Consider the following 24,938-nt stretch of genomic DNA (forward strand, 5'->3'; position numbering starts at 1 on the left):
ATGTCATTTAGATTATTAAAAAATAACTAAACTTAACAAGTTTTAGCAAATTAAAAACTTAATCTATATGATTAATAACCCAACTAGACTAAGTGTATTTTTAGTAATATGGTGAAATGTATTTTTTTAAAAAAATATTGTTTTTAAATTTAATTTTCACGTATCAAAATCATTAAAAAAAAAAAAAGGCTTTGAATTGCGAATTTTTCATATTAACTTACCAAATAGCAAATTTTCTTTTTTCCAAAACTTATTGTACCCAAAATTGAACAAAAAGCCATTTTCCATCTTCACACCTTTCCTTTGTGTCACCTTGCTTATCTTCTTCAATGAAATGAGAGATGGAGGTCGAAGTAATAGAAGCTGTGCTAGAAAAAATATGGGATTTACACGACAAATTAAGCGATGCTATTCACTCAATTTCACGCTCTCACTTCCTCAGTTCAATCAAATCCCTTAAAACCAACAACAAGAAACTGAACAGCGAAAGCGATGTCGGGTTTGAAGAGAACAACAACAGTAGGGCTTCTGGGTTCGTTTTTGTTAAGGACTTTGGGGTTTTTGACAATGACTTGTCGGCTATTCAAGAGGCTAAGAGTCTTAACTCTATTCGGGCTGCTCTTGAGAATCTTGAAGATCAGCTGGAGTTCTTTCATGTGAGTTTTGGTGCTACGGGTTTATGGGATTTGTTTAGTTTATTGATTGGTGGGTTTTGTTTTGATTTTGAAGAATTTGTGGGACTTTTTGAGGTTTTTCGTTTTTGGGTATGGTATAAAATAATTTGTTAGTGAAGTCATGGGAAGAAAGAGAAATCTTGAATCTAGGATTTGTTTGTTTGTAGGTGAAAAAATTGAAAGATTGTTGTGAACTAGGTGCTAATTGTGTGTTTCACAAGCAAATGGGTTTTTATTTATTGACTCTTCGGTCACTACTTTTTTTATAGAGAATTCATGAAATTATTTTTATCCTTGGAGGTTTAATTTGATTGATTTTGATTGTTTTGCCTGTTTGATAAATTCGCTTGCTGACTCGATTTTGATATTTGTTTTCTTCTTAATTTGAAAGAGTGTGTTATCCACTTTTAATTGTAATTAGATGAAATTGAGGTGATTGAAAGGCTCGTGAATTGTTTATACACTTAGATATTGTGGGGTGTTTAATGACTGGAAGTTGTGCAAAAGAGTAGAGGAAGTGAGTTGTTTAGGAACAGGATAAGTATTCTGTTGATTCTTTCTAGGTTAAATAAGACCACGTAGAGTGCAAGTGTACAACTTCTTCGGATACAACTGTTTTACAGTTAAGATTGCTTTGACAAAAAGGACTTGTTTGAGCAGCGCCTGGTCACAATAAAGCTTTCTGAGTTCTTTTCAGTTCACGAATGGTGAGTTGTGCTATGTAAATTGCTATAACCACCAGTAAGGAGGGGGTAAACAGATCTGATTGATTGTCATTAGATATGATAAAGACCTGCTGGTGTTAGGGACAACATAGTATCAAGTGGTAGTCTCAAAGAGAACAGAGAGAAACAGAATTGGCAATCACACATGATTGATTAAAGTAAACAGAAGTCATCTGGTCCTGTAATGAACAGAATGTTTGGGGCAATGCTATGTTGAGTTGTTATAGGTGCCAATAGTGATGCTCTTCAACTATATTGGTCTTTGTTTTTCATGCTTCAATTTATGTTTGTGGAATTATTTGCTTCACATTTCCAACTTACGCATCATTGGATGTATATGTCATTTTGTCTGTTATGCAGACTGTACAAATACATCAACGGGCTGAGAGAGATGCTGCAATTGCTCGATTAGAACAAAGTAGGATTATTCTGGCTGTGAGATTGGCTGAGCACCATGGTAAGAAGTACAAAGTAATTGAAGAAGCTCTGGCATTTGTTGGGGATGTAAATGATGCAAGTCGGTTTGTGTCCCGTGAAAACCTTTATGGTTCGCCTACAAGCCCATCAGGTGAGAACCTGGTTAGGCATGAAGGGAAGGGGCCTAACACGGTGATCAAAGTTCTCCTTTCTAGTTTTGAATTCGCAAAGAAATCCCTCAAATTGGATCTTATGGGTGGCATATTGGGCAATGCTGCTTTATTCACGGTTAGCATGATTGCCATGCTCCATCTGCATCAGGTAGCCTACAAGGACCATCCCAATAAGCAAGAAGATCTTCTCTACAGCAATAGAAATGGGAAGAAAGTTTCCGGGCTGGAAGGATCTTCATCCAATGGTAGTTTGAACCACTTGGATGTGCTGTTAGCAAGGGGTTGAGGTAAAAGGCTGACTTTTTTCTTGCAGTTAGTTAAATGGTGGAAGCTATGTCGTTGTTGTGATTGAAAAAGCTTCGCTTCGTTGTTTTTGCGGATTTCTTCCCACGCAAATCTGGAGATGTCGAGAAAGGAGCTAGCTCAATTCTTGTTGAGATAGAGCTAGTAGTTTCATTGTTGATAATTTCTTTGTTTCGATTGTGTATATCCTAATATCTAACCAAGTTTATCTTTCAAGTGCGTGATGCCATCCAAGTTTTTCTGATATGAATGCCTATCCTTTGCGCTACTATTTTACTTTTCTCCCGCGTCAAAGTTGCTTTGTAGATCACAGTTTTCCACGAGGGAAGTATTTATAGGATTAGTCCCTGTTATAGCAAGCGTTAGACATTGCTATATGGTTCCTTTTCTGGTTCGCTCGGATGCCCAACAGGCTTAGCCCTGTCCCAAATCCTGATCTCATCTTTCTAAATATTGTAGTTGAAATTCCAAAATTAACACATGTTTGATTGTTTTTGCAGCCCTTTTGAATTTTTTTATTTTAAATTATTTTTTTAATAATTTTGAATTGTTTTGATGTGTTAATATTAAAAATAAATTTTTTAAAAAAATTATTTGATAATCACAGTACTAAAATAACTATAACCTGTGCAAATGTCCATGTTAGATTCCATGTCGGGGCACCATAATTCCAGGACCGTTCACATCAAAAGAAAAGTAGGGTTTTCTCTTTCTTATTAAATATCAGTTCCTGTATGTTTGCTGCTTTACCTGTACGCTACTCTAACCCCAGAAAAACTGTTCTTCAAATTAAACAGGTCAACACCCCTTCTCGTTCAACCTCATCCTCAACACAGAGCAAGCTTTGCTGTCTTGCCAAATGGATAAAAAAGAGGAAATTGCACTTGCCCGGATGAGAAAATCAGTCCAAAAACTCGGTGGCTCTACTGAGGTATGAATGTCTTCCACGCAATATGCACCGCGATATCCTGTAGAAATGTAACTTTGTGCCCTATTTATTGGAGTTCAGGTTTGATTCTTTTTGACGCGGTGGTTCTATTGGCAGAGGTATGGGGACCCAACATTGACAAGGTTCTTGAAGGCAAGATCAATGGACTCGGAAAAGGCAGCAAAAATGTTTGTGCAGTGGCAGACATGGAGGGCTAGTTTTGTTCCAAATGGGTTTATTCCTGAATCTCAAATTCCTGATGAATTGGAATCAAGAAAGGCGTATTTGCAGGGTTTATCAAAAGATGGTTACCCAGTTTTAATTTTCAAAGGAAGTAGGCATTTTCCCTGCAAGGATCACCTTCAATGCAAGAGTATGTATCCAAAATTCCCATCTCATTTTAGTAATTTTTCTTTTTTCTGTATTGTCACTCTCATGTGATATGTGACATTACCTAACAAGCACGAGGCATATGATTCCTCTTCTGCTTTCGTTTTGGTGCAGGGTTTGTGGTATATATGTTGGACAAAGCTGTTGCAAGGTGAAATTGGTAAACTCTGTATTCTGTATTATTGTTGTAGTAATTATTTTTTAAAATAATTTTTGATAAGATATATTAAAATAAAGGTTTTTTTAAAAAAAAGTTCATTTATGACATCAATATATTAGAATGATATGAAAACACAAAATAATAATTTGAAACAAATAAAAAAAATTCAAATTGATTCAAAAACATTTTTGAAATGCAAAAACAAATAAATAAACTTTTAAAAACCATAGATATTAAACCAGCACATGACTGACTTGAAAAAAGACCTAGGTTATTGAGTTATAAGTTAACTCTCGGCTAACCGAATCAACGAATCAACTTGGATTGATTATTTTTATTAAAATAATGTAATTTCATTATTTTTTAGTAAAGAAATTTCTTTGATATTGATTTGACTAGGTTTAAACTAGATTTAATATAGTCAATTGAATGACTAAAAACTTGGTTGGGTTAGTAGGGTTTCACTATGTCAATGTTTTTTTGTTCAACTTGAAACTCGGTATGGATTAGGCTTCTGGTTATGAATTTTCCTGGATAGCTTGCTAAACCAAACCGGGTTTAACAATCATGACTTGAAACCATAACCTCTAAGTGATCGCGAGTTTATCATTTCCATTTTTCAAGGTGATATCTCCTGATAACATGAAAATGCTATCGAACCGATTCGTCATGTAATAAGTTCAAGCTATTTAGGGATCCATTTGATATATCCATTCATTAGTATCCTTTGGCTGCTTTCGTTTACCTCTGATCTTCAGTTTAACTTGTTCATGAGTTGCACCCCCTGAAACCTGATTCTCCTCAATTTTGATCTTGACAACTACAAACGTTATTGCATTTTCATTGCAAATATATATATAAAATGTTTCCATTCATCGTACAATGTAATTTCTGGTGATCAGAAAGGTAAAATGTAGAGCCCATTTTCTGGTTTTTCATAGAGAATATTTGCTGATGCCGTTTCAGGGCAATTAAAGAGCATGAAATAGGAAATGAAAAGTTCATTTGCCTTATTGATCTTCGGCAACTAACATATAAGAACTTTGATCCTCGCGGATTAATCAATGCTGTGCAATTTCTGCAGGTAATTATTCTTATATTTTTCTTTTTAAAACAAAAAAAGGAAAAATCCATTAATGTGATGAAGGGGGGAAGGGAAAATTGTTAAGTAAGCATGACCTAATTAGTGATAATTCAAAGTATTTGACAAAAGAACATTAATTCACTTGTTAAACTATTTAACCTAATCTTAATCACTTGCTAAAAAATAACATGTGTTAAAGAAGTGCGTTTTGTTTCATTTTAATTTTTCAATTTCATCCTTCCAATTGCTTTCCTTGTGTTCCAAGAAAGACATTTACATCATCTGCCACTCTGAATCATATAGGCTTACTATCCTGAGCGTTTAGAAAAGCTGTACATGTTATTCATGCCCCGATTCTTTCAAAGTGTTTGGAAGATGGTTTGCCACTACCTCGACAAAGGAATAAGAGAAAAGGTATGGATTTTATTTATTTTTAGCTCATTGGACCTCCTGTTATTCATGTGATGTAGTTTAATCTTTTTTTCTTTTTTTTCTTAAGAGAGTGTGTGTGTTACTATTTTTTAATTGCAGAATTGTTTTCGTGCTATTTTTTACTTTTTTTGTGGATATTTTCCCCCTTAGTCTAGTAGTTAATAGTTGTGTTATAATACTTGGTTTGGTTCAGTAGGTCAACGCAGTAACTAGAGCTTAACTTGAATTGAGTTAGTGAAAAAATACACGTTTTTTTTTATTATTATCAACACCTCATTTCAAGAGTTTTTTAGAAGTGTTCATGGATATAATTGGGTTGGGTTTTGGTCCATAATTATATTCAATCCAACTTCTGATATTTCATAAATCTTAAACTTAACTCATTTAATTTTTTTAAACCCGAGCGAATTGAATATATCAGGTTGGACTGACTATTTTGTGGATATTATTGACTTTCATGGGTTGGGTTTATATTGCTAATTTCTATGAGTTGGGCTTAATTAAAACTAATATTTGAGCTCAATAAATTAGTTGAAATTTGCTATAAGTTGTAACAAACAATTTAGACTCAATACATCAATTGAATAAATTGACTTAAAAGAAGGAACCTATAACAACAAATTACGTTTATTATTATAGAATATACATGTTTAGTCAGGTTTCAAAAATCTAGGTCCACCTTTCAACCTGTAATATCTATTTATTAGATTTTTCTGACCCTTTATCATTTGTAATATTCATATTATCTAACTTTAACATGTAAGGTCGGGTAAAATAATATAGATTTCAAATGGCAATTTATATTTCAATAAATCAAATAATAGGAAATAAACAGAGTTTCTCTTGAATTCCCTAATTAATTTCACTTTGAAGAAACGAAGATCATCAACTCATGTTCTGATGTTCATCCCAATCAAATCTTATAACATGCAAAAGCCTGTTAAATTTCTATGAGCAGAGATCGTTTTCCTTATTATATTAACTTTGGCTACCTTAATTTGTGACGAGAAACTGCAGATTGAGATAGTGAAGAATGATGAAAAAGCAAGAATCGAGTTTGTAAAAAAAATTGGTGAGGAGGTCTTGCCCAAAGAGCTTGGTGGTCGAGCACAACTTGTAGCTCTGCAAGATGTTATAGTGCCCCAATTGAACTGAAATAATGTTGATATAGAGATCAGAAGAGCTATAATCATGTTTTTTTTTTTTTTTGGATCTTCATTTTGTGTGAGTGTTAACTAGTTCTTCTTGTTGACCATTATTGCATTATAATTAAGGATTGTGACAAGCTTTACTCTGCTAAAGATTCATGCTTTGGCTATGAATAATACGTTTTTGAGACTTAACATTTTCACACTTGACAAGTTTTTTACATGGACTCGTATTTAAAAACTTGATTATTAGATTTTTTTCTTTTCATTTTCTATGGATAAGATAGAGAAGTTCTTTATTTAATATATAAACTTATCCTAATTCAAAACCAGCTTGTATGACTTTACCAAACAAAACCACTAAAATTGTTTGTAATAGATAGTAGTAGATTTATTAGTCATCTATTAGCTATTTGATCCGTGCTCCTATGGGTCAGAATTTTTCTAACAAAAAAATTAAATATGCAGATTTTTTTGACATGTATTTTTATATAAAAAAATCTTAAAAGTATAAATAAAAAACTTATGTAGATTGAGAATTATGTGTCAATAAATGAAAAAAAAAAAATCATTAGCGATAACTAAAGATGTAATTGGAAAAATCAATAAATAGATGTAGATCAAAATATTTAATTTCTCGGCATGAATTATTTACTTGCTTGTGTTCAATGACTCTCTTTATTAAAATTATATTTTTATTTGATCAAATAATAATAAAAATAAATACTGACATAAATTAATTGAATAAAATCAAAGAAAAAAAAAACTATGCAAGGTTACACTTATTAGAAATACTATCCAAAAATAAATATTTTTTTATTTTAAACATTAAATTTCATGCATATATAAATACACAAAAAAAAAAACTATATATGAATTATAATAATCTCTTCAAAAATTAAATACATAAAAATTAATTAAAAAACAGCCACTTTTAAAAAAGGAAAAATAAAAAAAATAAAAATTAAGAGAGAAGAGGTATTGATTTAAATAAGAGGTATTAATTTAAATATAAATTAAAAAACTATATTAAAAAATATACATATTAAAAAAAACATCAATTTAAAAAAGATTAAAAAAAAAAAAATCAGGTATGTATGGCTAGCCTAGTTGGAAAGGACTTGTGTGCATGGGCGCTTACTTTTTAGAAAAATGCTAATGAAATGGATAACATGTCGTTTACCCTAAACTTTTTTTTTTTAAAAAAATAAAAATAGACTAGGTGTCATTTGTTTTTTCCTATATTCTGATTATCGTGATGGCCAAACAATCAGGGTTCATGATTTTTTGGAATATAAACTCATTTTTAACTTATTTTTTTACACAAAACAAATAGAAAGAGCCTAAACACCAAAATAAACCCATCAATAGCTTTAAACAACCTCAAAACCACATAAAAGCATAAAATCAATCATAAATCAAAAACCTTCACAAGCTTAGACATGGTTTTTTAGGCAATTTTAAGGTGATAAAATGCCTAAGAGGGACTCCCATCACCAAATAGATTTCGTCGACCAATTTAGTGGCCGGAATCGGTGTTAATGCTTATTGTCTCTCTCTACTGTTAAAATTAAGCTATTCTCGTTTTTTGCTTAAACTAGAAGCTTACGAATGAAATAGAAAATAAAGTTTTAGACTAAAATTAACTTTAAAAAATAAATGAATTGAAGGGACACAATATTTATAATTAGAAAAGTATGAGAACTATCATGAACATTTCTCCCAAAGTTTAAAAAGTTATTCATTCCTTTTTTTTTTTTTTTTTTTAGTTCTTTTTCTTTTAATCTTATCATATCCTAATAAATTAGTATAAATTGGCCTACAAATTTTGTCTTATAAGGGCTAGCTAAATAAATAAATAAAATGGACAAAAAAACATATAGAACAGGAATCCACAGTGTTTTGTGAAATTTATAATGCAATCATGCATGGTAAATCCCCCAAGCCTTTTAATTTTTCTTATAACTACCCATAGAACAAGTTATGATGCATATATAAGATGTCATCATTAAGCAATTTATAGTTGAGCATGATCTGACCAACCTTAAAACCTAATCCTATATAATAAAATTTACTTTTAAATTGATTTGCCAGTTAAGATATGAGATGGTTTAAATATTTTTTATTCGTGTAATCCGTATAACTATGTTGGTAGGATTTCAAGTTAATATTTAATAAAAAGAAAAGATGCCACCATAACAAATACATTTTTGGATATCATAATTTAAAAAAAAAAACGAGAAAACAAATTATTATTTATATTTAATAAAATAAATTAATATATATATATATATATTGATAAACAAATATAGTAAAAGTATTGATTACTATTTAAAAAACAAAGTAAATTCAATCATTTTTAAAAAATAAGATAAAGGACATAAATCAATATTTAAATAAAAACAAATGATTGAAAGGGATAATAATAATATAAAGGGGGGGGGGGGGTTTCAAGTGCTAATAGATCAAGCCCACATGTTTTGCCTTGATAAAAAAAAATTCTCAGTCATATTTGGTCTTGAAAGCTCACACCTGCGCTCGAGTTTTAATTTTTTTTTTCTCTAGTGAACAACATTGTTCACTTTTGTTTTTTTTTTATAGAAAAAAATGACATGTCACTTATATAGCTTACAATAATGACTGAGCTATCACCTATTATAAACGAATATTGATTAATGATTGAAAAACTTAGGATTTAAGTTTTTAAACTCAAGCATCCAATTTTTAGCTTCTTTTTATCTCAATACTCAACTAACACACAATAAAAACCTTTATAGACATTTATTAACCCTAAAATTACTTAAAAAATAAAAATCAATTGAATAAAAAAACAAAATAAAACCTTTTAATATCGAGATTGACTTTTTTTAACTAATAAAATATGATTTGACTATGACTTTCTCTTTTTATTATTGTCTTTTAATAACTCTTTTTTTTTGTGAAGTTTAAGAATTGAAAATAAATAAAATAATTTTTTGAACAAAAACTAACATTTCGAAAACTATTGAGATGAAAAGAAGAAGAAGAAAATAGGATGATTTAAAAGTACTTTTTGTGTGAATTTTATTTTATATTGGCCGTGAAAAAAACTTTGCACACTTCACTGCCAAGCATACACGAAATGATCACTTCTGTAACCATTTTTTAATATTACCATCAAATCAAAAATGGCCGCCATAATCATGATTGGATTCCCAGCCAGACTCTCCCAAGAACATAAATGGATTTCTGCACCCACTTTGTTCTTTATGGCACGCTGGCCCGGGTCAGGTTGATGACAGGCTAGATATTATATGACCCAGGATCGGACCTCCTAAGCGTCCAGCCCGGTTTCCGGGTCATACAGCACAAATTATCAAAGAATTTACTACTGCATCAAAATAACAATTCTAATCCAGCATATTTTAAAAACCTGTATTTTTTTGTCTTACAAAATATTTGTACACATTTTTTTGTTATAAAAAAAAGTTTCAAACTCAGACTTTTTAATACTATTGCGATCTGGCCTCGAAAGGTCCTTTTAAGAGATGCTGTGAGGGCCTTTCCCCAGCAGTTTCATTGCATTTCCAGCTTTCAATTCAAGGGACCAGCCTCAAAGTTAGCCACTCAATTCTTTTTTCTTTTTTCTTTTTTTATTTATTTATGTGGATATCTGAACCAGCTTGCATGCATCTCGACTAATCTCACAAGACCTGAAGTTCATATAAGCCTTCAGTGACCCTAAAGGAACTCGAACTCGTAATTATTGGAGAGCAAACTCAATACTTGATTAGTTAAGCTACTTCTCGAGGTTTTAGCCACTTAATTTTTTTTTTTTAATTCAAATGTGGTGTTTGGACTAGCTTATGTACACCTCAACTAATTCTTACAAATCTTAAAGCTAACTCAGGTAAACTACCAGTGGTGATCAATATTAATCACTCAATTCTTGGGTTGAATATTATATAAAAGACTTTTAGCAGGAAATACTTGAGAAGCCACCTTGTAGGGTGAAAGTTCCAAGCGTTCCTTTCAGAAGGCGTGACAATGGCAGGGACACTTGATTTCCACATTGGACCAATCTACGGTGGCCATGGACATTTCCCAGTGAGAACATGCTCATGTAGCATGACGACGTTTCACAACCCAACATGCATTGCGTGGATTGGAGGCTAATAGCTATGTCTCCGTCCCTGACCTGGTCAAACTGGAATTTGAAGTGGCTTAACACACATTCCGACATTGGAATGCCGCCGTCGTGCAAGAATTCAAAAAAATTCCCACCATCACCCCGGCACTCGAGTGTCTTGGGCAAAAGATAATGTTAGATTTGAAAGTTGCTAGCATTCATGTTTATTGATTAGTTTCTTGATATCACAATGAATGATTTTTTTAGTTAATTTTATTATAAAAATTTAAGTTATGAGATGAAACTCTAATATATAATTATATTATTTTTATAATAGAGAGTAAAAAAAAATTGAATTTAAAATTTATACATAATTATATTATTTTTTATTATTATTTAATTTTAATTATAAAGAAGATAAGAATAGTGAGATTTAAAATAATAATTTTTTATTATTAAGATTTCAATATTATCATGTTATCGAACAATAGTTTAATTTTTGTTAATCTAAATGTAGGGGAATTTTACACGCTCAAATCTAATCTCATATTAAGGAGCTTAATATGAGATTTGAGTAATAATGTTTTATTATTTTGTTATCTTTTGACTTTTATAATTCTTATAGATATACAAGATTTAAGTGTAGGGAAATTTGACACACTCGAATTATTATGTATTTTTAGCATGTTATTCTTAGCCTTTTATATATGTTTTATATCTAATAAATTAGCATTATGAAGATACAAAATGTAAAAATGAGTTAAACAAATCTTTTTTTAGTATAATTTTAAGCAAAAAACTAGAAAATATATCCAAATTGTTTTAGAAATCAAACTTTTTTTTAAAAAAAACTAGATTATAATTGATTAGAGCAAATATCTACTAAATTAGATAATCTCTAAGGATACACTATACAGATTCAAATTGCGCTGAAAATTAAAAATCTAAAATTTGACATCGACATCTCATTCGATATCAAATGATGCTAGAATTGTAATTTATATTATTTTTAAGCCACCAAAGTTAAAATTATACAGACCCAGATATCTATAATACATGTACATCGACATGCTTGCACTTTCTTAAAATTCATGGTCAACACCGTGAAGCAAAATATAGGATGTCAAAAGTCAAAGGAGCCGGTAATGAAAAGGAATGTCGGAAAGTAATGTTTTGTGTAAACACTTTTGATAGGCAAAGAACTAAAAATAAAATAAAGTATGAACACATAATTAGCCTTATAATTTGGACGATTGTCGCCTAAACACTCTCTTTGACTTCTAATTGGATGCATGATCCAGATCTCCATTTTAGAAGAAGAAAAAAATAATTTCACTTTCGAAGTCTTAGAGGACAACAGCAAAACATGCTCCCTTTTTTGTCCTACTTTCTCCCTCTTCGAAATCTTTCATGTAATCCTATGTGGGACATGCTACCATTCCCATATCGTGTGTTCTTGGTGCTCTAGAATTTCAACTGAGTCAATTTTGACACAAAAATAATAATAAAAAAAAAATGTAAATATATTTGTGTCAAATATTTGATACAAATCTTCATTGACTTCAAAGCCAGCCTGTCTTCCTAGCTTGTCCGAGGTGAGATGGCATGTGAGTTTTGAATTTATTTTGTTTTTATTAATGTTTAGTAGTACGATATAAGTATTTTTAATGAAAAATAAATTAAAATAAAAAAAGATATATATTTTTTAATTTTTTTATATTAATACATAAAAATCATCAAAAAACACTAAACAATATCAAATTAATACTTTTTAAAGCTAAATATACTTTTGAAACGAACCCAAAACAGTTTAAAAGGTAAAAATAAATAGCATTTCATATATTAAACTTATTTTTTTCACTATATATTTATACTTGTGTGCAAAATATTAATGCAAGGAAATTAGTTAATTAATGTTGGGTTCATATTTAGATATGATTACGTGCTTATCTACATGGAAGTATGTAAAGCCTTTAGGAAGTTGCGAAATTTTGTGGATAAGATTTTATTTCTTGTTCACACAACTAATCTCCTTGTACTGATTAATTGTACTTTCAAGATTCTCATCCTATGAATGGGACGTTCCTTTTAATTTCTTAAACAAAAATAATAATTTTGTATTTTAATTTCTCTATTCTTATGAGTTTTATAAACTAAATATTTAAACTATTAAATAGAATTTCATTGATGGTTTTATATAAACTATTGTCAGCATAAAAATAACGTTTCTTAAATAATATTTTATGTTTCAAAGGAAAAGGAAAACGAGCTGGCAAGAACCCTTTTTAATTTATGGTCGACAAAACAGCGTATAGATCGACAGCGCCGCTGTCAAGGAAGCCCCACCGTGGGCACCAGGGGTTGCGTCTCTCCCTTTTATCTGCAATATTTATCTTTTTAATCATTCTTTTTAGAAAAGAGACGGAGGATGCAACTTGCATACAGCGTTGAGCATGAATAATTTTGATTTTTCACAATTTTGTAGGACCTTCTCACCTGGTAATCATGCTCCGAGTTCCCACCATCATAAAGTGAAATCTTCACGGACAAATGGTAAAGCTGTGAGAAAAATCCATGGAGAAAAAATCTTCAAAATCCTCTCCGACGAGCTCAGCTACTTGTTAGGTGCAGGTCAATGGAAAACTATAAGAACATCTTAGGCCCCATAACCAGATCACCTTGCAGTGGCCGTCCTTGGAGTTCGATATCTATGATGATCCTCATTGCTATAGGTTTTAAAAAATAATATAAATTATATTTTGAAATCTCATCTAATAATTTAAATTATTGAGTTGAAATGATTCTTTTAACATGATATCATAGTCTTGATAACCGAGTGGTCACGAATTCAAATCTTATAATCTCTATTTATTTGGTAAAAGTTAAACACAAAGTAATATGAACATATACAAGTTTCAAGCTCAAAAGACTTTTATTTGAGTAGGTGTATTAGAAAATAATATAAATCATATTATGAGACTCCATCTAACAGCTTAAACTATTAATTAAAATGATTCTTTAATAAGGAGCAGCTTGTGATTTTATTTGGTCTTCTGATATATACACCTGCATGTAATATATGAACATGCAAGTATAATTAGAAAAATTCAGTGAACAGAGACTAAAGCTTTTCATTCATGATTAAAACTGAACAAATTATCTATATATATCTTGATAGAAGAATAATAAAATGTATTTTTTATGACATTATCAAATACAATAACATTTCGTGTGTAAGAATAAATTAAGTGTATATATATATATAAGACTAAAACCAAGAAATTATCATGATTATGATTATAAGACCTCTTTTATATATGTAAGTTTATCTTATTGTGATTAATCGGTAGTGAATTTATAATTATATAATTTTTATTGGTTGATAAACCTAGCTAGAAAATGAAACACGCCTTCAACCCGTATTATCATGATTTTAGGAGATTATTGCTCGGAATCTATCGATTGTAATATATAGTAATTGTATTAGGTTTTGATGTTTACAAGATAATTTAATTAAATGGTGTTGTTTTAGAAAATAAATTAAAAATAAAATAATATTATTTTGATAAAAATTTAAAAATAAATTTAGAGTTAATCTAATTGGATCTTATCCAGGTTTTTATAGAGTCAATTTCCCATCTAAATTAAAATAAAATATATCATATTATAAATCAATAAAATTCCATATCAGCATGGTAATTTAGCATGTTAAAATTGTACAAGTATCTAGTTATAACCTTGAAACCTAGCCCGGCCTGGCAGGTTAACCCAAGACTCGGCCAACACAAAGTTGGAACCAGACCGGGTTAAAGAAAAAATAAAAAAATTCATAACCCAATGTGACTTGGTTGACTCGACTGATTTACCCAGTGATTGTTTTATTAAAACAATATCATTTTGATTTTTTTTAAAAAAAATAAATATTAATTCAGACAACCCGATAACCCATTTAAAATCTAGAGATTTAGTTAAAATTCAGAACTCAAATTTTAGACCCGGCTACAAACTGAGTTTAAAAACTATGGTTACAACAAAAGAAATGATTTTGCTCGATTATAATTTAGCATCACGATTATTATGACTGTATATAATAGATAGGAGCGACGTGTATCATGATTAGCCGTGTTTGACCATTGAATCATGACTGCCGCGGTGGAAAAAGAAAAATCGACTGTAATGGGGTACAGTCGTCCCGTACACCCTTCACGTGTTCCACCATCCGATTGTCTTCTCTTTTCTTACCCCTTATATTGGGCCAGATGTCTAGGGCCCACCGTAATGGCCGAAAGTCTGATTTCGCATGTGCATGGGGGCTCATGGTAGCAAACCAAAGGCTTGATTTTGCGGGTCCCAAAAGCGAGATTGGACGACAACCACTTGATTGGTCAACCTCTGATGAGATCTCTGAGCTAAATTGTAATGATTAGTGATTGTTAATTGACCATGATTTGGGTAATGTCGTATTTGGGGCCAAGGCCAGGATTTTTCTCGTATCGTCAAAATCTTGTTTCCGATTCGTCTAATTTTTTTGAGTTGAAAAGAGGGGAAAAATAATCAATCCAAGCTGATGTACGGATAGCAAAATCTTTGTCTTCAAGAAACCATGAGTTTAATCCACATTATAAGTAATCATTCTAGGTTGAACCCAGGAAAAGTTGAAGACAAATAAAAATAAATAAATAAATAAATAAATATGTCAATCCAATTGTGAAAGTGGGAAAACATCCTCCCATGGCCACCGGGGAGTGAAAAAGCTGAACAGTAAATTATGAAGAACTACATGAAAATAACAAGACCACATTAAAGATCAAACACCTTCATTGCCGGATAAAATAACATGAGCGTATAAATACAGACAAAAATTACGTTTTTTTTTTTAATAGGGAAAAAGAAAGCAAAGAGAGGAGGAGCCTAGGGAAATGCATGTAAAAAGAGAGTATCAGGGGATAGTGATGTTCTCAAGATGGGGACCAAAAAAAAAACAGAGCTTTGGAGAAATACAAAGTTGAGAACAGAGGAGAGCCAAAACCAAGAACAAGTGAAAAACAAGAGGTTGAGGTGCTGTCACTGTTTATTAATTTTCTTTGCAACATATTGCAGACTCCCTCCCTCCCTCTCTCTCTCTCTCTCTCTCTCTCTCTCTCTATATATATATATATATATATATATATATATATATATATATATATATATATGCAAGTTGGCTCTGATGGCGAGCTCGCTTCTGAGTCCTCTTAAAGCCTGCAACCCTACCACTTAACCCCTTCACCTAGCTACTTTCATCTTCTTAACCAGCAACCTCTGTTTATGATCTGAACTGAAAAAAGAAGCTAATTTATGCCACCTTTCCACATGGCCTAAACCCTAAATAATTCTAAACTATAACTTAGTCCTTAATTATTGTCTTAATAGATTATTATCCTAGTCCCCTGGGTAGTTTAGTTCAAAAACCATCGTTTTCTATTTCTATATTTTCATTTATAATTTTGTAAGTTCGTCAATTTTGTGAGTTATCTATCGGTTTAGGTCTTACGTGAAAAAAAAAAACAAATTTGTTAACCGTTCCGGTCAAGGGATTAAGTTGCAATTTTTGAAGCTGAAATTAAGAGATTATCTTGTCATTTGCTTATAAATACAATGATTTAATAACAAAATATATATACTTTAAATTTTTTAACAAAAAAATATCTTAAAAGCAATCACTATCATACTTTAAAATAAAATAAAAATATTAAGGGGTGAGAGGTTAAGGGAGTGTGTGCCCTCAGGTCTTCCACCATTAATGTTCTACAGTGAACAGTGTCTACAGAGCACATGATACATTCAGCAGAATTTAGAATTTTGTTATAGGCTTCTACTGTTTTCAGTGTTCATGCTTTGTATTTTCTCTGTTTTTTTTAATGGATGTTTAGGCAGCAGCCAAAAAAATTTATACTTTTTGGCTCTTCTGTGAAATTTTTTCTGATTTAGAAAAATATATTAAAGGTTTTATGCATGAATGACAAAATGGGGCTGTCCATTTTACAGCCAAAATAGGATAAGTTATTTCTAGTACTATTAACTTTCAACGGTCAATTTGAGATTTAGTTAATTTAAAATCTGGTTTGGGTTAGGTTTTAAAAAAATAGATAAAAATTAACTCAGATAATCTAATAAATTAATTTATAATTTGGTTTAAATCTTTTTAATTTCAAAATATTCTTAAAATAATATTATTTTAACTTTTTTTTAAAAAAATAATTATTAAAATTATATCGTATTGAAATAATCTAGGTCAATTCACTCAATTTATTACTCAAGTTGAGTTTAATAACTTTGTTTTTTGGTATATTTTGCTTGATATGCGTGATTGTTGACCCATTTTTTTTACCAAATAAAAGAAATTTAATGATTGCAATTAAGTAATTCTGGAAACATTGATATTGCACAGTAATTAACACCAACTTAATTGGGCATGAAAATAAAAATCGAATGATAGCAGATACCATAAATAGCCGATTTATAATAAAAGAAGATCACCATATTCAATGAATAGCTTCTCCAACCACACTGGTACACCATCAGGCTGCTCATCAATGTCTGGCATTTATAACATCAGTTGGGAATTTTATTAGCAATAATGCAGATTGAAGAGCCTAAAATTTTGAAAACATTAATTATTGTACTTAATAAGTTGGTGGCTAATAATGAAATAATGCAAGTTCCTTAAATACCCAATTTATAGCAAAGAAGATTGCATTTTTGCCTAAAAATATATGCTTTTAAAAATTTTTTATATAATTTTGATGTGCTTATATCGAAAATTAAAAATAAAATTAAAAAAAATATATTATTTTAATATATTTTCAATTAAAAAAAAATTAAAAAAATATCATGCATCGTAATATTAAATATACATAAAATCAAATTTCATAAACATTATTTTTTATTTTGTTAAGTATAATCATAATTATAATCATAGGCCAAAAAGAAAACATCACACATTCATGTTTATACATGTAACTAAATTAATTGGCATTCTCCAACAACCATTCAATCCAACAATAATTATCTCACGTTTGTTTCTAAGAAATATTTGTTTTCATAAAGTATTTTATAAAAAAATTGATCAATTAAAAATATTTTATAATCAATCTTAAATTTAGTTTATTTACTGAAAATATTTTCATTTATAAAATTCTATATAGTATTTTATAAATAGTAATTCACTAATAATAACTTTAACTATCTCATCACCTCTTCTTCCTCCAATGTCATTGAGAAATGTTTTTTATATAAAATATCTTACAACAAAAACATTTTACATGTAAAACATTTTATGTAAAACAAACAAACTCTAAATATAAAATTATTTGGTCCTAAACTAGTATAAATTGAAAATTAGATTTTTACCTAATGGAAACAATTCAAGAAAATAGTAATCTACTAAAAAACACACTATATTAATTTAAAATATTTATTTTTAAACATCTTTTGATTTTTTTTTTAAGATTTCTGTGTTGATCAATTATTACAAAGAACTTTTATCAATTATCACACCAATATGTATAAATAATAGATTATTTTGTAAAATATTTTTTATTTAAAAATATATTAAAATAATATATTTTTATTTTAAAAATTATTTTTAATATCAATAAATAAATAAAAAAATTATAAAAGTACAATTTAATCCCACAAAGCCAAACACCCATCAAAGAAACGGGAAGGGAAGGCAAATGAAAGATTAAAGATTATTATCTCATGTGAAGGAGAGAAGTTGGTACTAATTATGTTTTAAAATATTAAATATAAAAATAATAATTGTATTTAGTTTTTAAATTTCAACAAATAAAAACAATTTAAAAATATTAACCTAAAAAAAAAATTGAAAATAGTACCAAGCACTGATGGAAGTCAAACACAAAAAGATAATAATATTTAATTCATAAAGATCACTTTTGCAATCATATTGCGATGATTTCATGGCCCTTTTGTCTTGCCGAGGCAACAACACTGTGAGCTTGCCAGTCTGTAGAGACCTCCTCGTGTCACCACACACTTGATGTCTTCTCTTCCACCGAGCAGAGAGTGATTTCATTTCACTGCGGTATCTTTTCCAACAACTGCGTCAAGTGGGTAAAAGTAAATGCTTTTATCTCAGATCTCTTCCACTCTGTTCATCGCCAGGCGAAAAGCGGTCACAGGGACGACCCAAACCCAAAAATGCTTTAAAATTGTTATAACATCCCATATCTTTTATCTCAGATCCTTCTCACTGGTCGCTAGATTCTCCATCTTTTACCAATTGAGATTTAAACCTAAAACTTTCCAGTGAAAAACTCAAATTTTAAGCGTTGAAACATGCTGTATCATCAAGGTAGGTCTGGTCCATTGATGAAGCCCTCCATTCTTGAGCTAAGTTCATTAAGCTATGGAGTGAGAATTTACAAGTCAGAATCAGCAACGTCCACTTCACTGAAATGCAAAAACAACATCACATGTCTTTCATTAAAAACACAGTGTGTTCTTGGGAAAATCTGCAGACAAGATTTTAGTTATGCAGATGGAAGGCTTCTTTCTTGACATTGCGCCGTTATTGTTGAACTTTCTTGTGCTTTTCCGACGGTAGATTTCACTTGCTCCTCGTAGAAAGTAATAATTGACCATAAATGATGATCTTTACTGTACCAACGAACTTTCCTCTATGATAAAAACAGCTAGCGTCGATGGAAAAGGCTACCCTTCTAATGAATCCAAATCTTCAGTGGCTAATTGGAGTTTGCATAGTCATTTCATGATGGTAGAAAAAAGGGGAAAGCTGGACAATCTTGAGCCACGTTTCCAACTTACTGATAGTAAAAAAGTGAAGCAAGGGGCATGATCTTGAAATCTTGGAGTTTCTCAAGTGTATGGAGATTTCTAGTTTTGAAGGCACCAAAACTTTCTTTATGGTTAAAATACGTGCAAAAACACCATTCTGAACACATCATTTTGACCCTAGTACAAAGCTGGTCCTGCTCGTAGGTAAATATACCCATCTAAATCGATTATTTTAATTAAAATGATATTATTTTATTTTTTTTAATAAAATATTGATCCAATCATGTTTAGATTAAGTTTAGTTAAGTCAATTAAATCACTAAAAACCCATATAAATAAATGAAGTTTTATAAAATCTATTGAATAAGTAACGAGTTAGGCCAAGTTTAATAATTATATCTAAATTAATGTGTGAAGAATGACGGGAACCACATGAAATAGTTCCATCTTATATCTAAATCCCTCGAGTAGTTTTATTTGATTTTCAGGGTGTGAAAGGAAAGAAGAACAAAAACGTGGTTCGAATTTTCCACAAGCAAGAATTCAAGCGCGGACTTGCATCCGTGTGAGATGGTTCACACTTGTAACCTAACCAAGACACTTATTTGACCCAAATACGGCATGCACGAGCCACCGAGAGGACCCCTCACCAGTGACTACTGAGCAAACAGTAATGCTTGGTGTCGATGTATAGATTATTGTCGACCATATATTGCTTTATCTGTATGCTTTTTACAGCGCGTGTTCATGTCGTTTTCTATTGGGAGCAAGGGGGCCGTTTTAACGAGGAGCTGGCTATCCATTTTGCTTTCTGTGGTTTTTTTTCCCCGCGTCAACTCACTGTTTGCAGGTATCATTGAGTTCATTGCATCTCATGCATGAATGTAGCTGATATATCACCATGTCGAGAACTGGATTTGACGTTCTAATGGAGATCAGCCATCATGTGATCGATGATTTCAAACATAACTGAGAAAAACTCTGTCCTCGACCTACGCTGAACGTGCGTAATGCACGACGTCGGAGTTCAAGATACGCATGGATTCAGACATAATCATGAGGACTTCAAGCATATTCCCTTCCAATGTTCCTTGATTTGATTTATAGTGAAGCAGCCAGTACTGTTACAGGTCTTGCCTCCGTTCTAATTACTTCAAATGGATAGATACTTCCCACTTACAAATGACCTACAGTACCACCATTAATTAATACCACTTGATTGATCTTAACAAAAAATCTTGTCTTAGAATTCGATGAAACTTGCTATTTTAGAGGAAATATAGGCATATATGGCAAGAGATGCATGCATATGTGTAAGATATTATGATCATTTCGGAAGTATATATTTATGGCGACCTTTCGCAATGTTATTGGAATTCCCCCTTTGAATATTGGTCAAGCAAGGCAGTAGCTACGCTTAAATAGACTCCCTCCTATGTAAAACTACTTGTCATCGAGAGCATGAGGTCCCCCAACACACATTCTATTTGAATCTTCATAATAAATACACACCAATTACAATATCGTGGCGTCGTTTCATTTTTTCCAGCAAGGAAAACGATTGAGGTCTTCTTCTTGTTTTTTAAGTTCGAATAAGACCTCGGTCAAATATAGTTGGAAATATAAGAAATTAAGGCATTAATTGGTATATTCAGCAACAAATGTGACTAGTCGTGCTCATATATGTATTACATTTGAATTAAGGTGACCCCGATTGTTTATTAGTCTAATCACCCAACTAGAGAATTCTTAAACACAAATAGAATATTTCATCGGTGTTTTATGCTTGACATTGATCCGCATTTTAATTATTAATTATATTCTAAATAAAAATAGAATAATATTGTTGGTTAAATCATTATCGGGTATTTTATACCCGTTAAAAATCTTGTTGACAGATTATTATATTGATAGAATTATTGGCGGACTTTTAATGTAAAAAAATACAGTAACGTGTTTTTTCATCTGTCACAAATTATATTTCTATTTTGATTAGATTTTTTCTATAAAGTATTATGTGATGTAATTCTTTTACTATTTTCTAATTCGTTGGTAATTCGATACCATCCTTGATTTTGATTTCTTTCATCACCATAGAAAATAATGATCAAGTAAAACAATTAAATATGATGGGAAAGTTTATAAAGCGTTGAAATTCGTAGAAAATTCATGATAAAAACAAAAGGTAGCAATTCAAGACATCCCTTTCGTTTGCTCTCTAGTTTCCAAAAAGTAGAAGAAAAATGGACACAAACTTTTCGTAAAACTAAAAGCCACTCTCTTTGAAATTTTAGTTTTAATTTAGTCTCTCTTGTCTTTCCTCCGTTAAGAGACTAGGCCTTCCATCTAATCTAATCTAATCTCCCCTCGGACAACTCAGTACCGCTCCAACTCAATTATTAACATGCCTTTTAAACCTGTCTTCAATAGCAAACAAAGTTGGCACCCTATATGGTCCACATTTTGCACGTCCCACTTACCTATAATTAATCACCAGCCACATACGCCAAGCTTATGCATGTTCATTACCTAATAATAATAATCATTATTATATATTTTTTAAACTATATCCAGCTCTACGTCGTGTATCAACAAAGTTCAAAATTAATCCAAATATAATAATAATTATTTTTTAAAATATTTTTTTAATGTATTAAAAAAATTATTTTTAATATTAACATATTAAAATAATATGAAAATATTAAAAAATATTAATTTAAAATAAATAAAAATATTTTAAAATTTAAAAAAAAATATTTTTTAAATGTAAAAATAAAAAGAACTAAATTTTTTTCTAAAAAATTCTAAAACATTTAATTCTTGACATATATATATATATATATATATATATATATATAAAAGATGTCTGATATTAAATTTCATATTAATAAGTGAACTTGCCACGTTAAATTTCATAACTAAAAGAGTTTTTTTAAATATATCATTATCAACTTTATTTGAACGTGATATTAAAATATTTATTTGTTTTGTTATTTTAAAAATATTTTAAAAAAAATTAAAATTTTTTTATTTTTTTATTAATTTTAAATTAATATATTTTTAATGTTTTCAAGTTATTTTAATATATTAATATGAAAAATAACTTTTAAAATATAAAAAAAATATTATTAATATATATTTTAAAACAAAAAAATATTTAAAAAATAACCACTGCGAAATCGCAATAAAATCAAATTGCTAAAGCTAATCTCGATGGCACACCCACGTGTGGTGACTTGACTTGATTGACCGGCAGCACGTGTAAATTACACATGCTCTTGTATGCGGCGAAAAAAACCTACACTTTGGCGTTATAAGAATTATTGACCACATAAAATAAATAGCAAAAACAAATAAGGAAAATAACTTGTAGCTTTCCATTGCTAACTCAAATTTTACACGCTTAACCAGCCACTAATTATTTCTTTAACAGAGTACAAAATCTTGGAAGACTTTCACTCGGTCCTCCGTTAGTTTTAACGGGGATATTTAAATAAATAAATATAATATTACTAATGATACTAATTAACACCAAAATTGGCCAGAACAGTTACCACCGTACAAAATTTGCCGTGAAATGGTAAGTAATTAACCGACGGCGACGAACTCAAAGTGCCGCCAGAGGTTCCGAGTTTAAGAAATGGAAGAAATCATCATCCTCTTGGCAGACCGATGATAGTGAACTAAACTCTTCAAGTGGGTCAAGAAATATGTCACCAAAATCTTGATTAGACAGAAAGCTCTCCTCAAAAACCGATGTTGTCGCCGTCGCCATAACTTGATCATCAAAGAGTGTAGGCCCTGAAGTTCCAAAATTGAAAAAATCATCAAGAAACGGCGTGTCTAGTGGTAAATAGTCAGTCGAGTTGCTCTCCCCGAACGCTTCTTGACTGTCTTGATAACTTGGCTCCTTTTCAACTTCTTGGAAGGGATGGGCCGGTGGTTTGTTTGATTCAGCCGAAGGTAATCTGAACGTGAGCACAGATTTTGGAGATGACAGACAGTGAGACTCATCAGCAGATTCATAACCGGAGCCAGAAACTGTGTCGACATTGATTTCTGGCTTCTTTTCTTCTCCTTCTCGTTCTTCCACTGTACTTTTCTCTTGTTCTTGCTCCTCCTCCCTACTAGGCGGTGTGATGAAGTTTGTTAAAGCATCCGGCCCACGAAGCTTGATGGCCGCATTATCATACACTCTTGCAGCCTCCTCAGCGGTGTCGTAAGTCCCTAACCATAACCTCTGACGTCTTGCAGGATCTCTAATCTCTGCAGCCCATTTACCCCAAGGCCTTTGCCGAACGCCACGGAACTTTCTGCCATTGTTTGTTGATTGAGGAGCAGATTTTTTCGCTGGCCGTTGAGGAATATCACCGACACTTCTTTTCCGGTTATTGGCAACAGCAGTAACAATGGCGTTAGTTTCTTTGCAGCTGGCTTGGATGTTAATCTCGTTCACGTATCTTTTCACCCTTTGCCGGCCAAATAACCCTCCCTCCTCATCACTAGAAGAGTCTGTGGCATCATGGTCGGTAACTGTTACTCTGACGAGCCTTGGTTGTGGTTTTGATGGTTCTAGTAAGCGGCACCGGTCATCGGAGGTTAACTTTCTAGGCTTTAAGGATGGCTTTGTGAATTGTTTTGTAACTTTTTTGTGTTCAGTGTATTTTATGGGACATAGGATGCTCTGGTCTATCATCTTTTCTGGGATTTATCCTTTCTCTCTTCTAATTATCCCTTCCAAAGCCTCCCTAACTGCATAGAGAGAGAAAAGGAGAGCCAAATAAAGAGAAAGAAAAAGGTGAGCAGCTGTGAAGGAAAAGATTGCTACTTGTAGAGAGATAGACCCAAGACAAGGATGACTCAGAAATCTGTCAAAAAGACACAGGAACAACCCTTTAAAGAATTTAAGAGATAGGCCTCAAACCCCAAAACAAACTGTGATAAAAGAAGAGGAGAGAAACCCTTTTAAAATCAACAAGGGTTAGAAAAAAGGAAAAAACCAAGAATCAACAGAACTAACAAAGAAATGAAAACCAGAATAGGAAAAAACAAGAAATCACTCTGATTTCTTGAAAAATCCTCAATCTTTCTTGTGAAGAGAGCAAAAGGAATCAAATCTTGATTGATCAAACAGATGGAAGGCAAAGAAGAAAATGGTGGGTTTCTTGAGGTATTGGAAGCCAAAAATATCGAGAGTGAGAGAGAGAGAGAGAGAGACAGTGGGTTTATGAGTAAACGCAACAGACTATGAGAGAAGCAGAGTTTTCGTTGCAGTGGCGACTATAACACTGAAATCTCTGTCTTATAGGATCCAACAGCCGAAATTGGAAAAACTTTATTATTAAAATATCTCATTTTCACATTTTATATTTCTTTTTTTTTTAAAACAATATATATATATATATATAATTAATTAATCAGGGTAGTGAGTAGCCAGGGGCAGGTCATAAGACACCGGTGGGGGAGTGCCATAAGATTCCCAGTAGCCCGACCTGCCAAATCCCCAATACCGTGTGTGATTCTGACACGTGGTGTTGTGGGCCTAAACTAGTTTCAGGCCCAATTAGAGACGTAGATTAGGTGCTGAATCAGGG

The 24,938-nt window shown here is 31.3% G+C and overlaps 2 protein-coding genes across 4 annotated transcripts; one reads left to right on the forward strand and one right to left on the reverse strand.

Annotated features, from left to right (window-relative positions):
* Positions 1-233: 233 nt before the first annotated feature.
* Positions 234-6,639, forward strand: LOC118057220 (plastid division protein PDV1). 3 transcript variants are annotated; one of them, XM_035069728.2, is made up of 9 exons: positions 234-656; positions 1,760-2,276; positions 2,939-2,988; positions 3,090-3,223; positions 3,338-3,593; positions 3,725-3,761; positions 4,737-4,854; positions 5,158-5,268; positions 6,304-6,639. In XM_035069728.2, exons 4-9 carry the CDS (start codon positions 3,152-3,154, stop codon positions 6,439-6,441), a joined length of 732 nt encoding a protein of 243 aa, XP_034925619.1. In that variant the 5' UTR covers positions 234-656; positions 1,760-2,276; positions 2,939-2,988; positions 3,090-3,151; the 3' UTR covers positions 6,442-6,639. The 3 variants fall into 3 exon arrangements, with proteins under 3 accessions (XP_034925619.1, XP_034925620.1, XP_034925618.1); XM_035069729.2 differs by lacking the exon at positions 2,939-2,988 and having other exon boundaries at positions 235-656; XM_035069727.2 differs by lacking the exons at positions 2,939-2,988; positions 3,090-3,223; positions 3,338-3,593; ... (2 more) ...; positions 5,158-5,268; positions 6,304-6,639 and having other exon boundaries at positions 238-656; positions 1,760-2,536.
* Positions 6,640-22,698: 16,059 nt separating this feature from the next.
* On the reverse strand, positions 22,699-24,608 carry LOC118057218 (ethylene-responsive transcription factor CRF4). The gene has a single exon (XM_035069724.2). The coding sequence runs from the start codon at positions 24,038-24,040 to the stop codon at positions 22,952-22,954; it is 1,089 nt and encodes a 362-aa protein (XP_034925615.1). The 5' UTR covers positions 24,041-24,608; the 3' UTR covers positions 22,699-22,951.
* Between the last annotated feature and the right edge of the window lie 330 nt (positions 24,609-24,938).

This window comes from Populus alba, chromosome 15 (assembly GCF_005239225.2).
Source record: "Populus alba chromosome 15, ASM523922v2, whole genome shotgun sequence".
NCBI lineage: Eukaryota > Viridiplantae > Streptophyta > Magnoliopsida > Malpighiales > Salicaceae > Populus > Populus alba.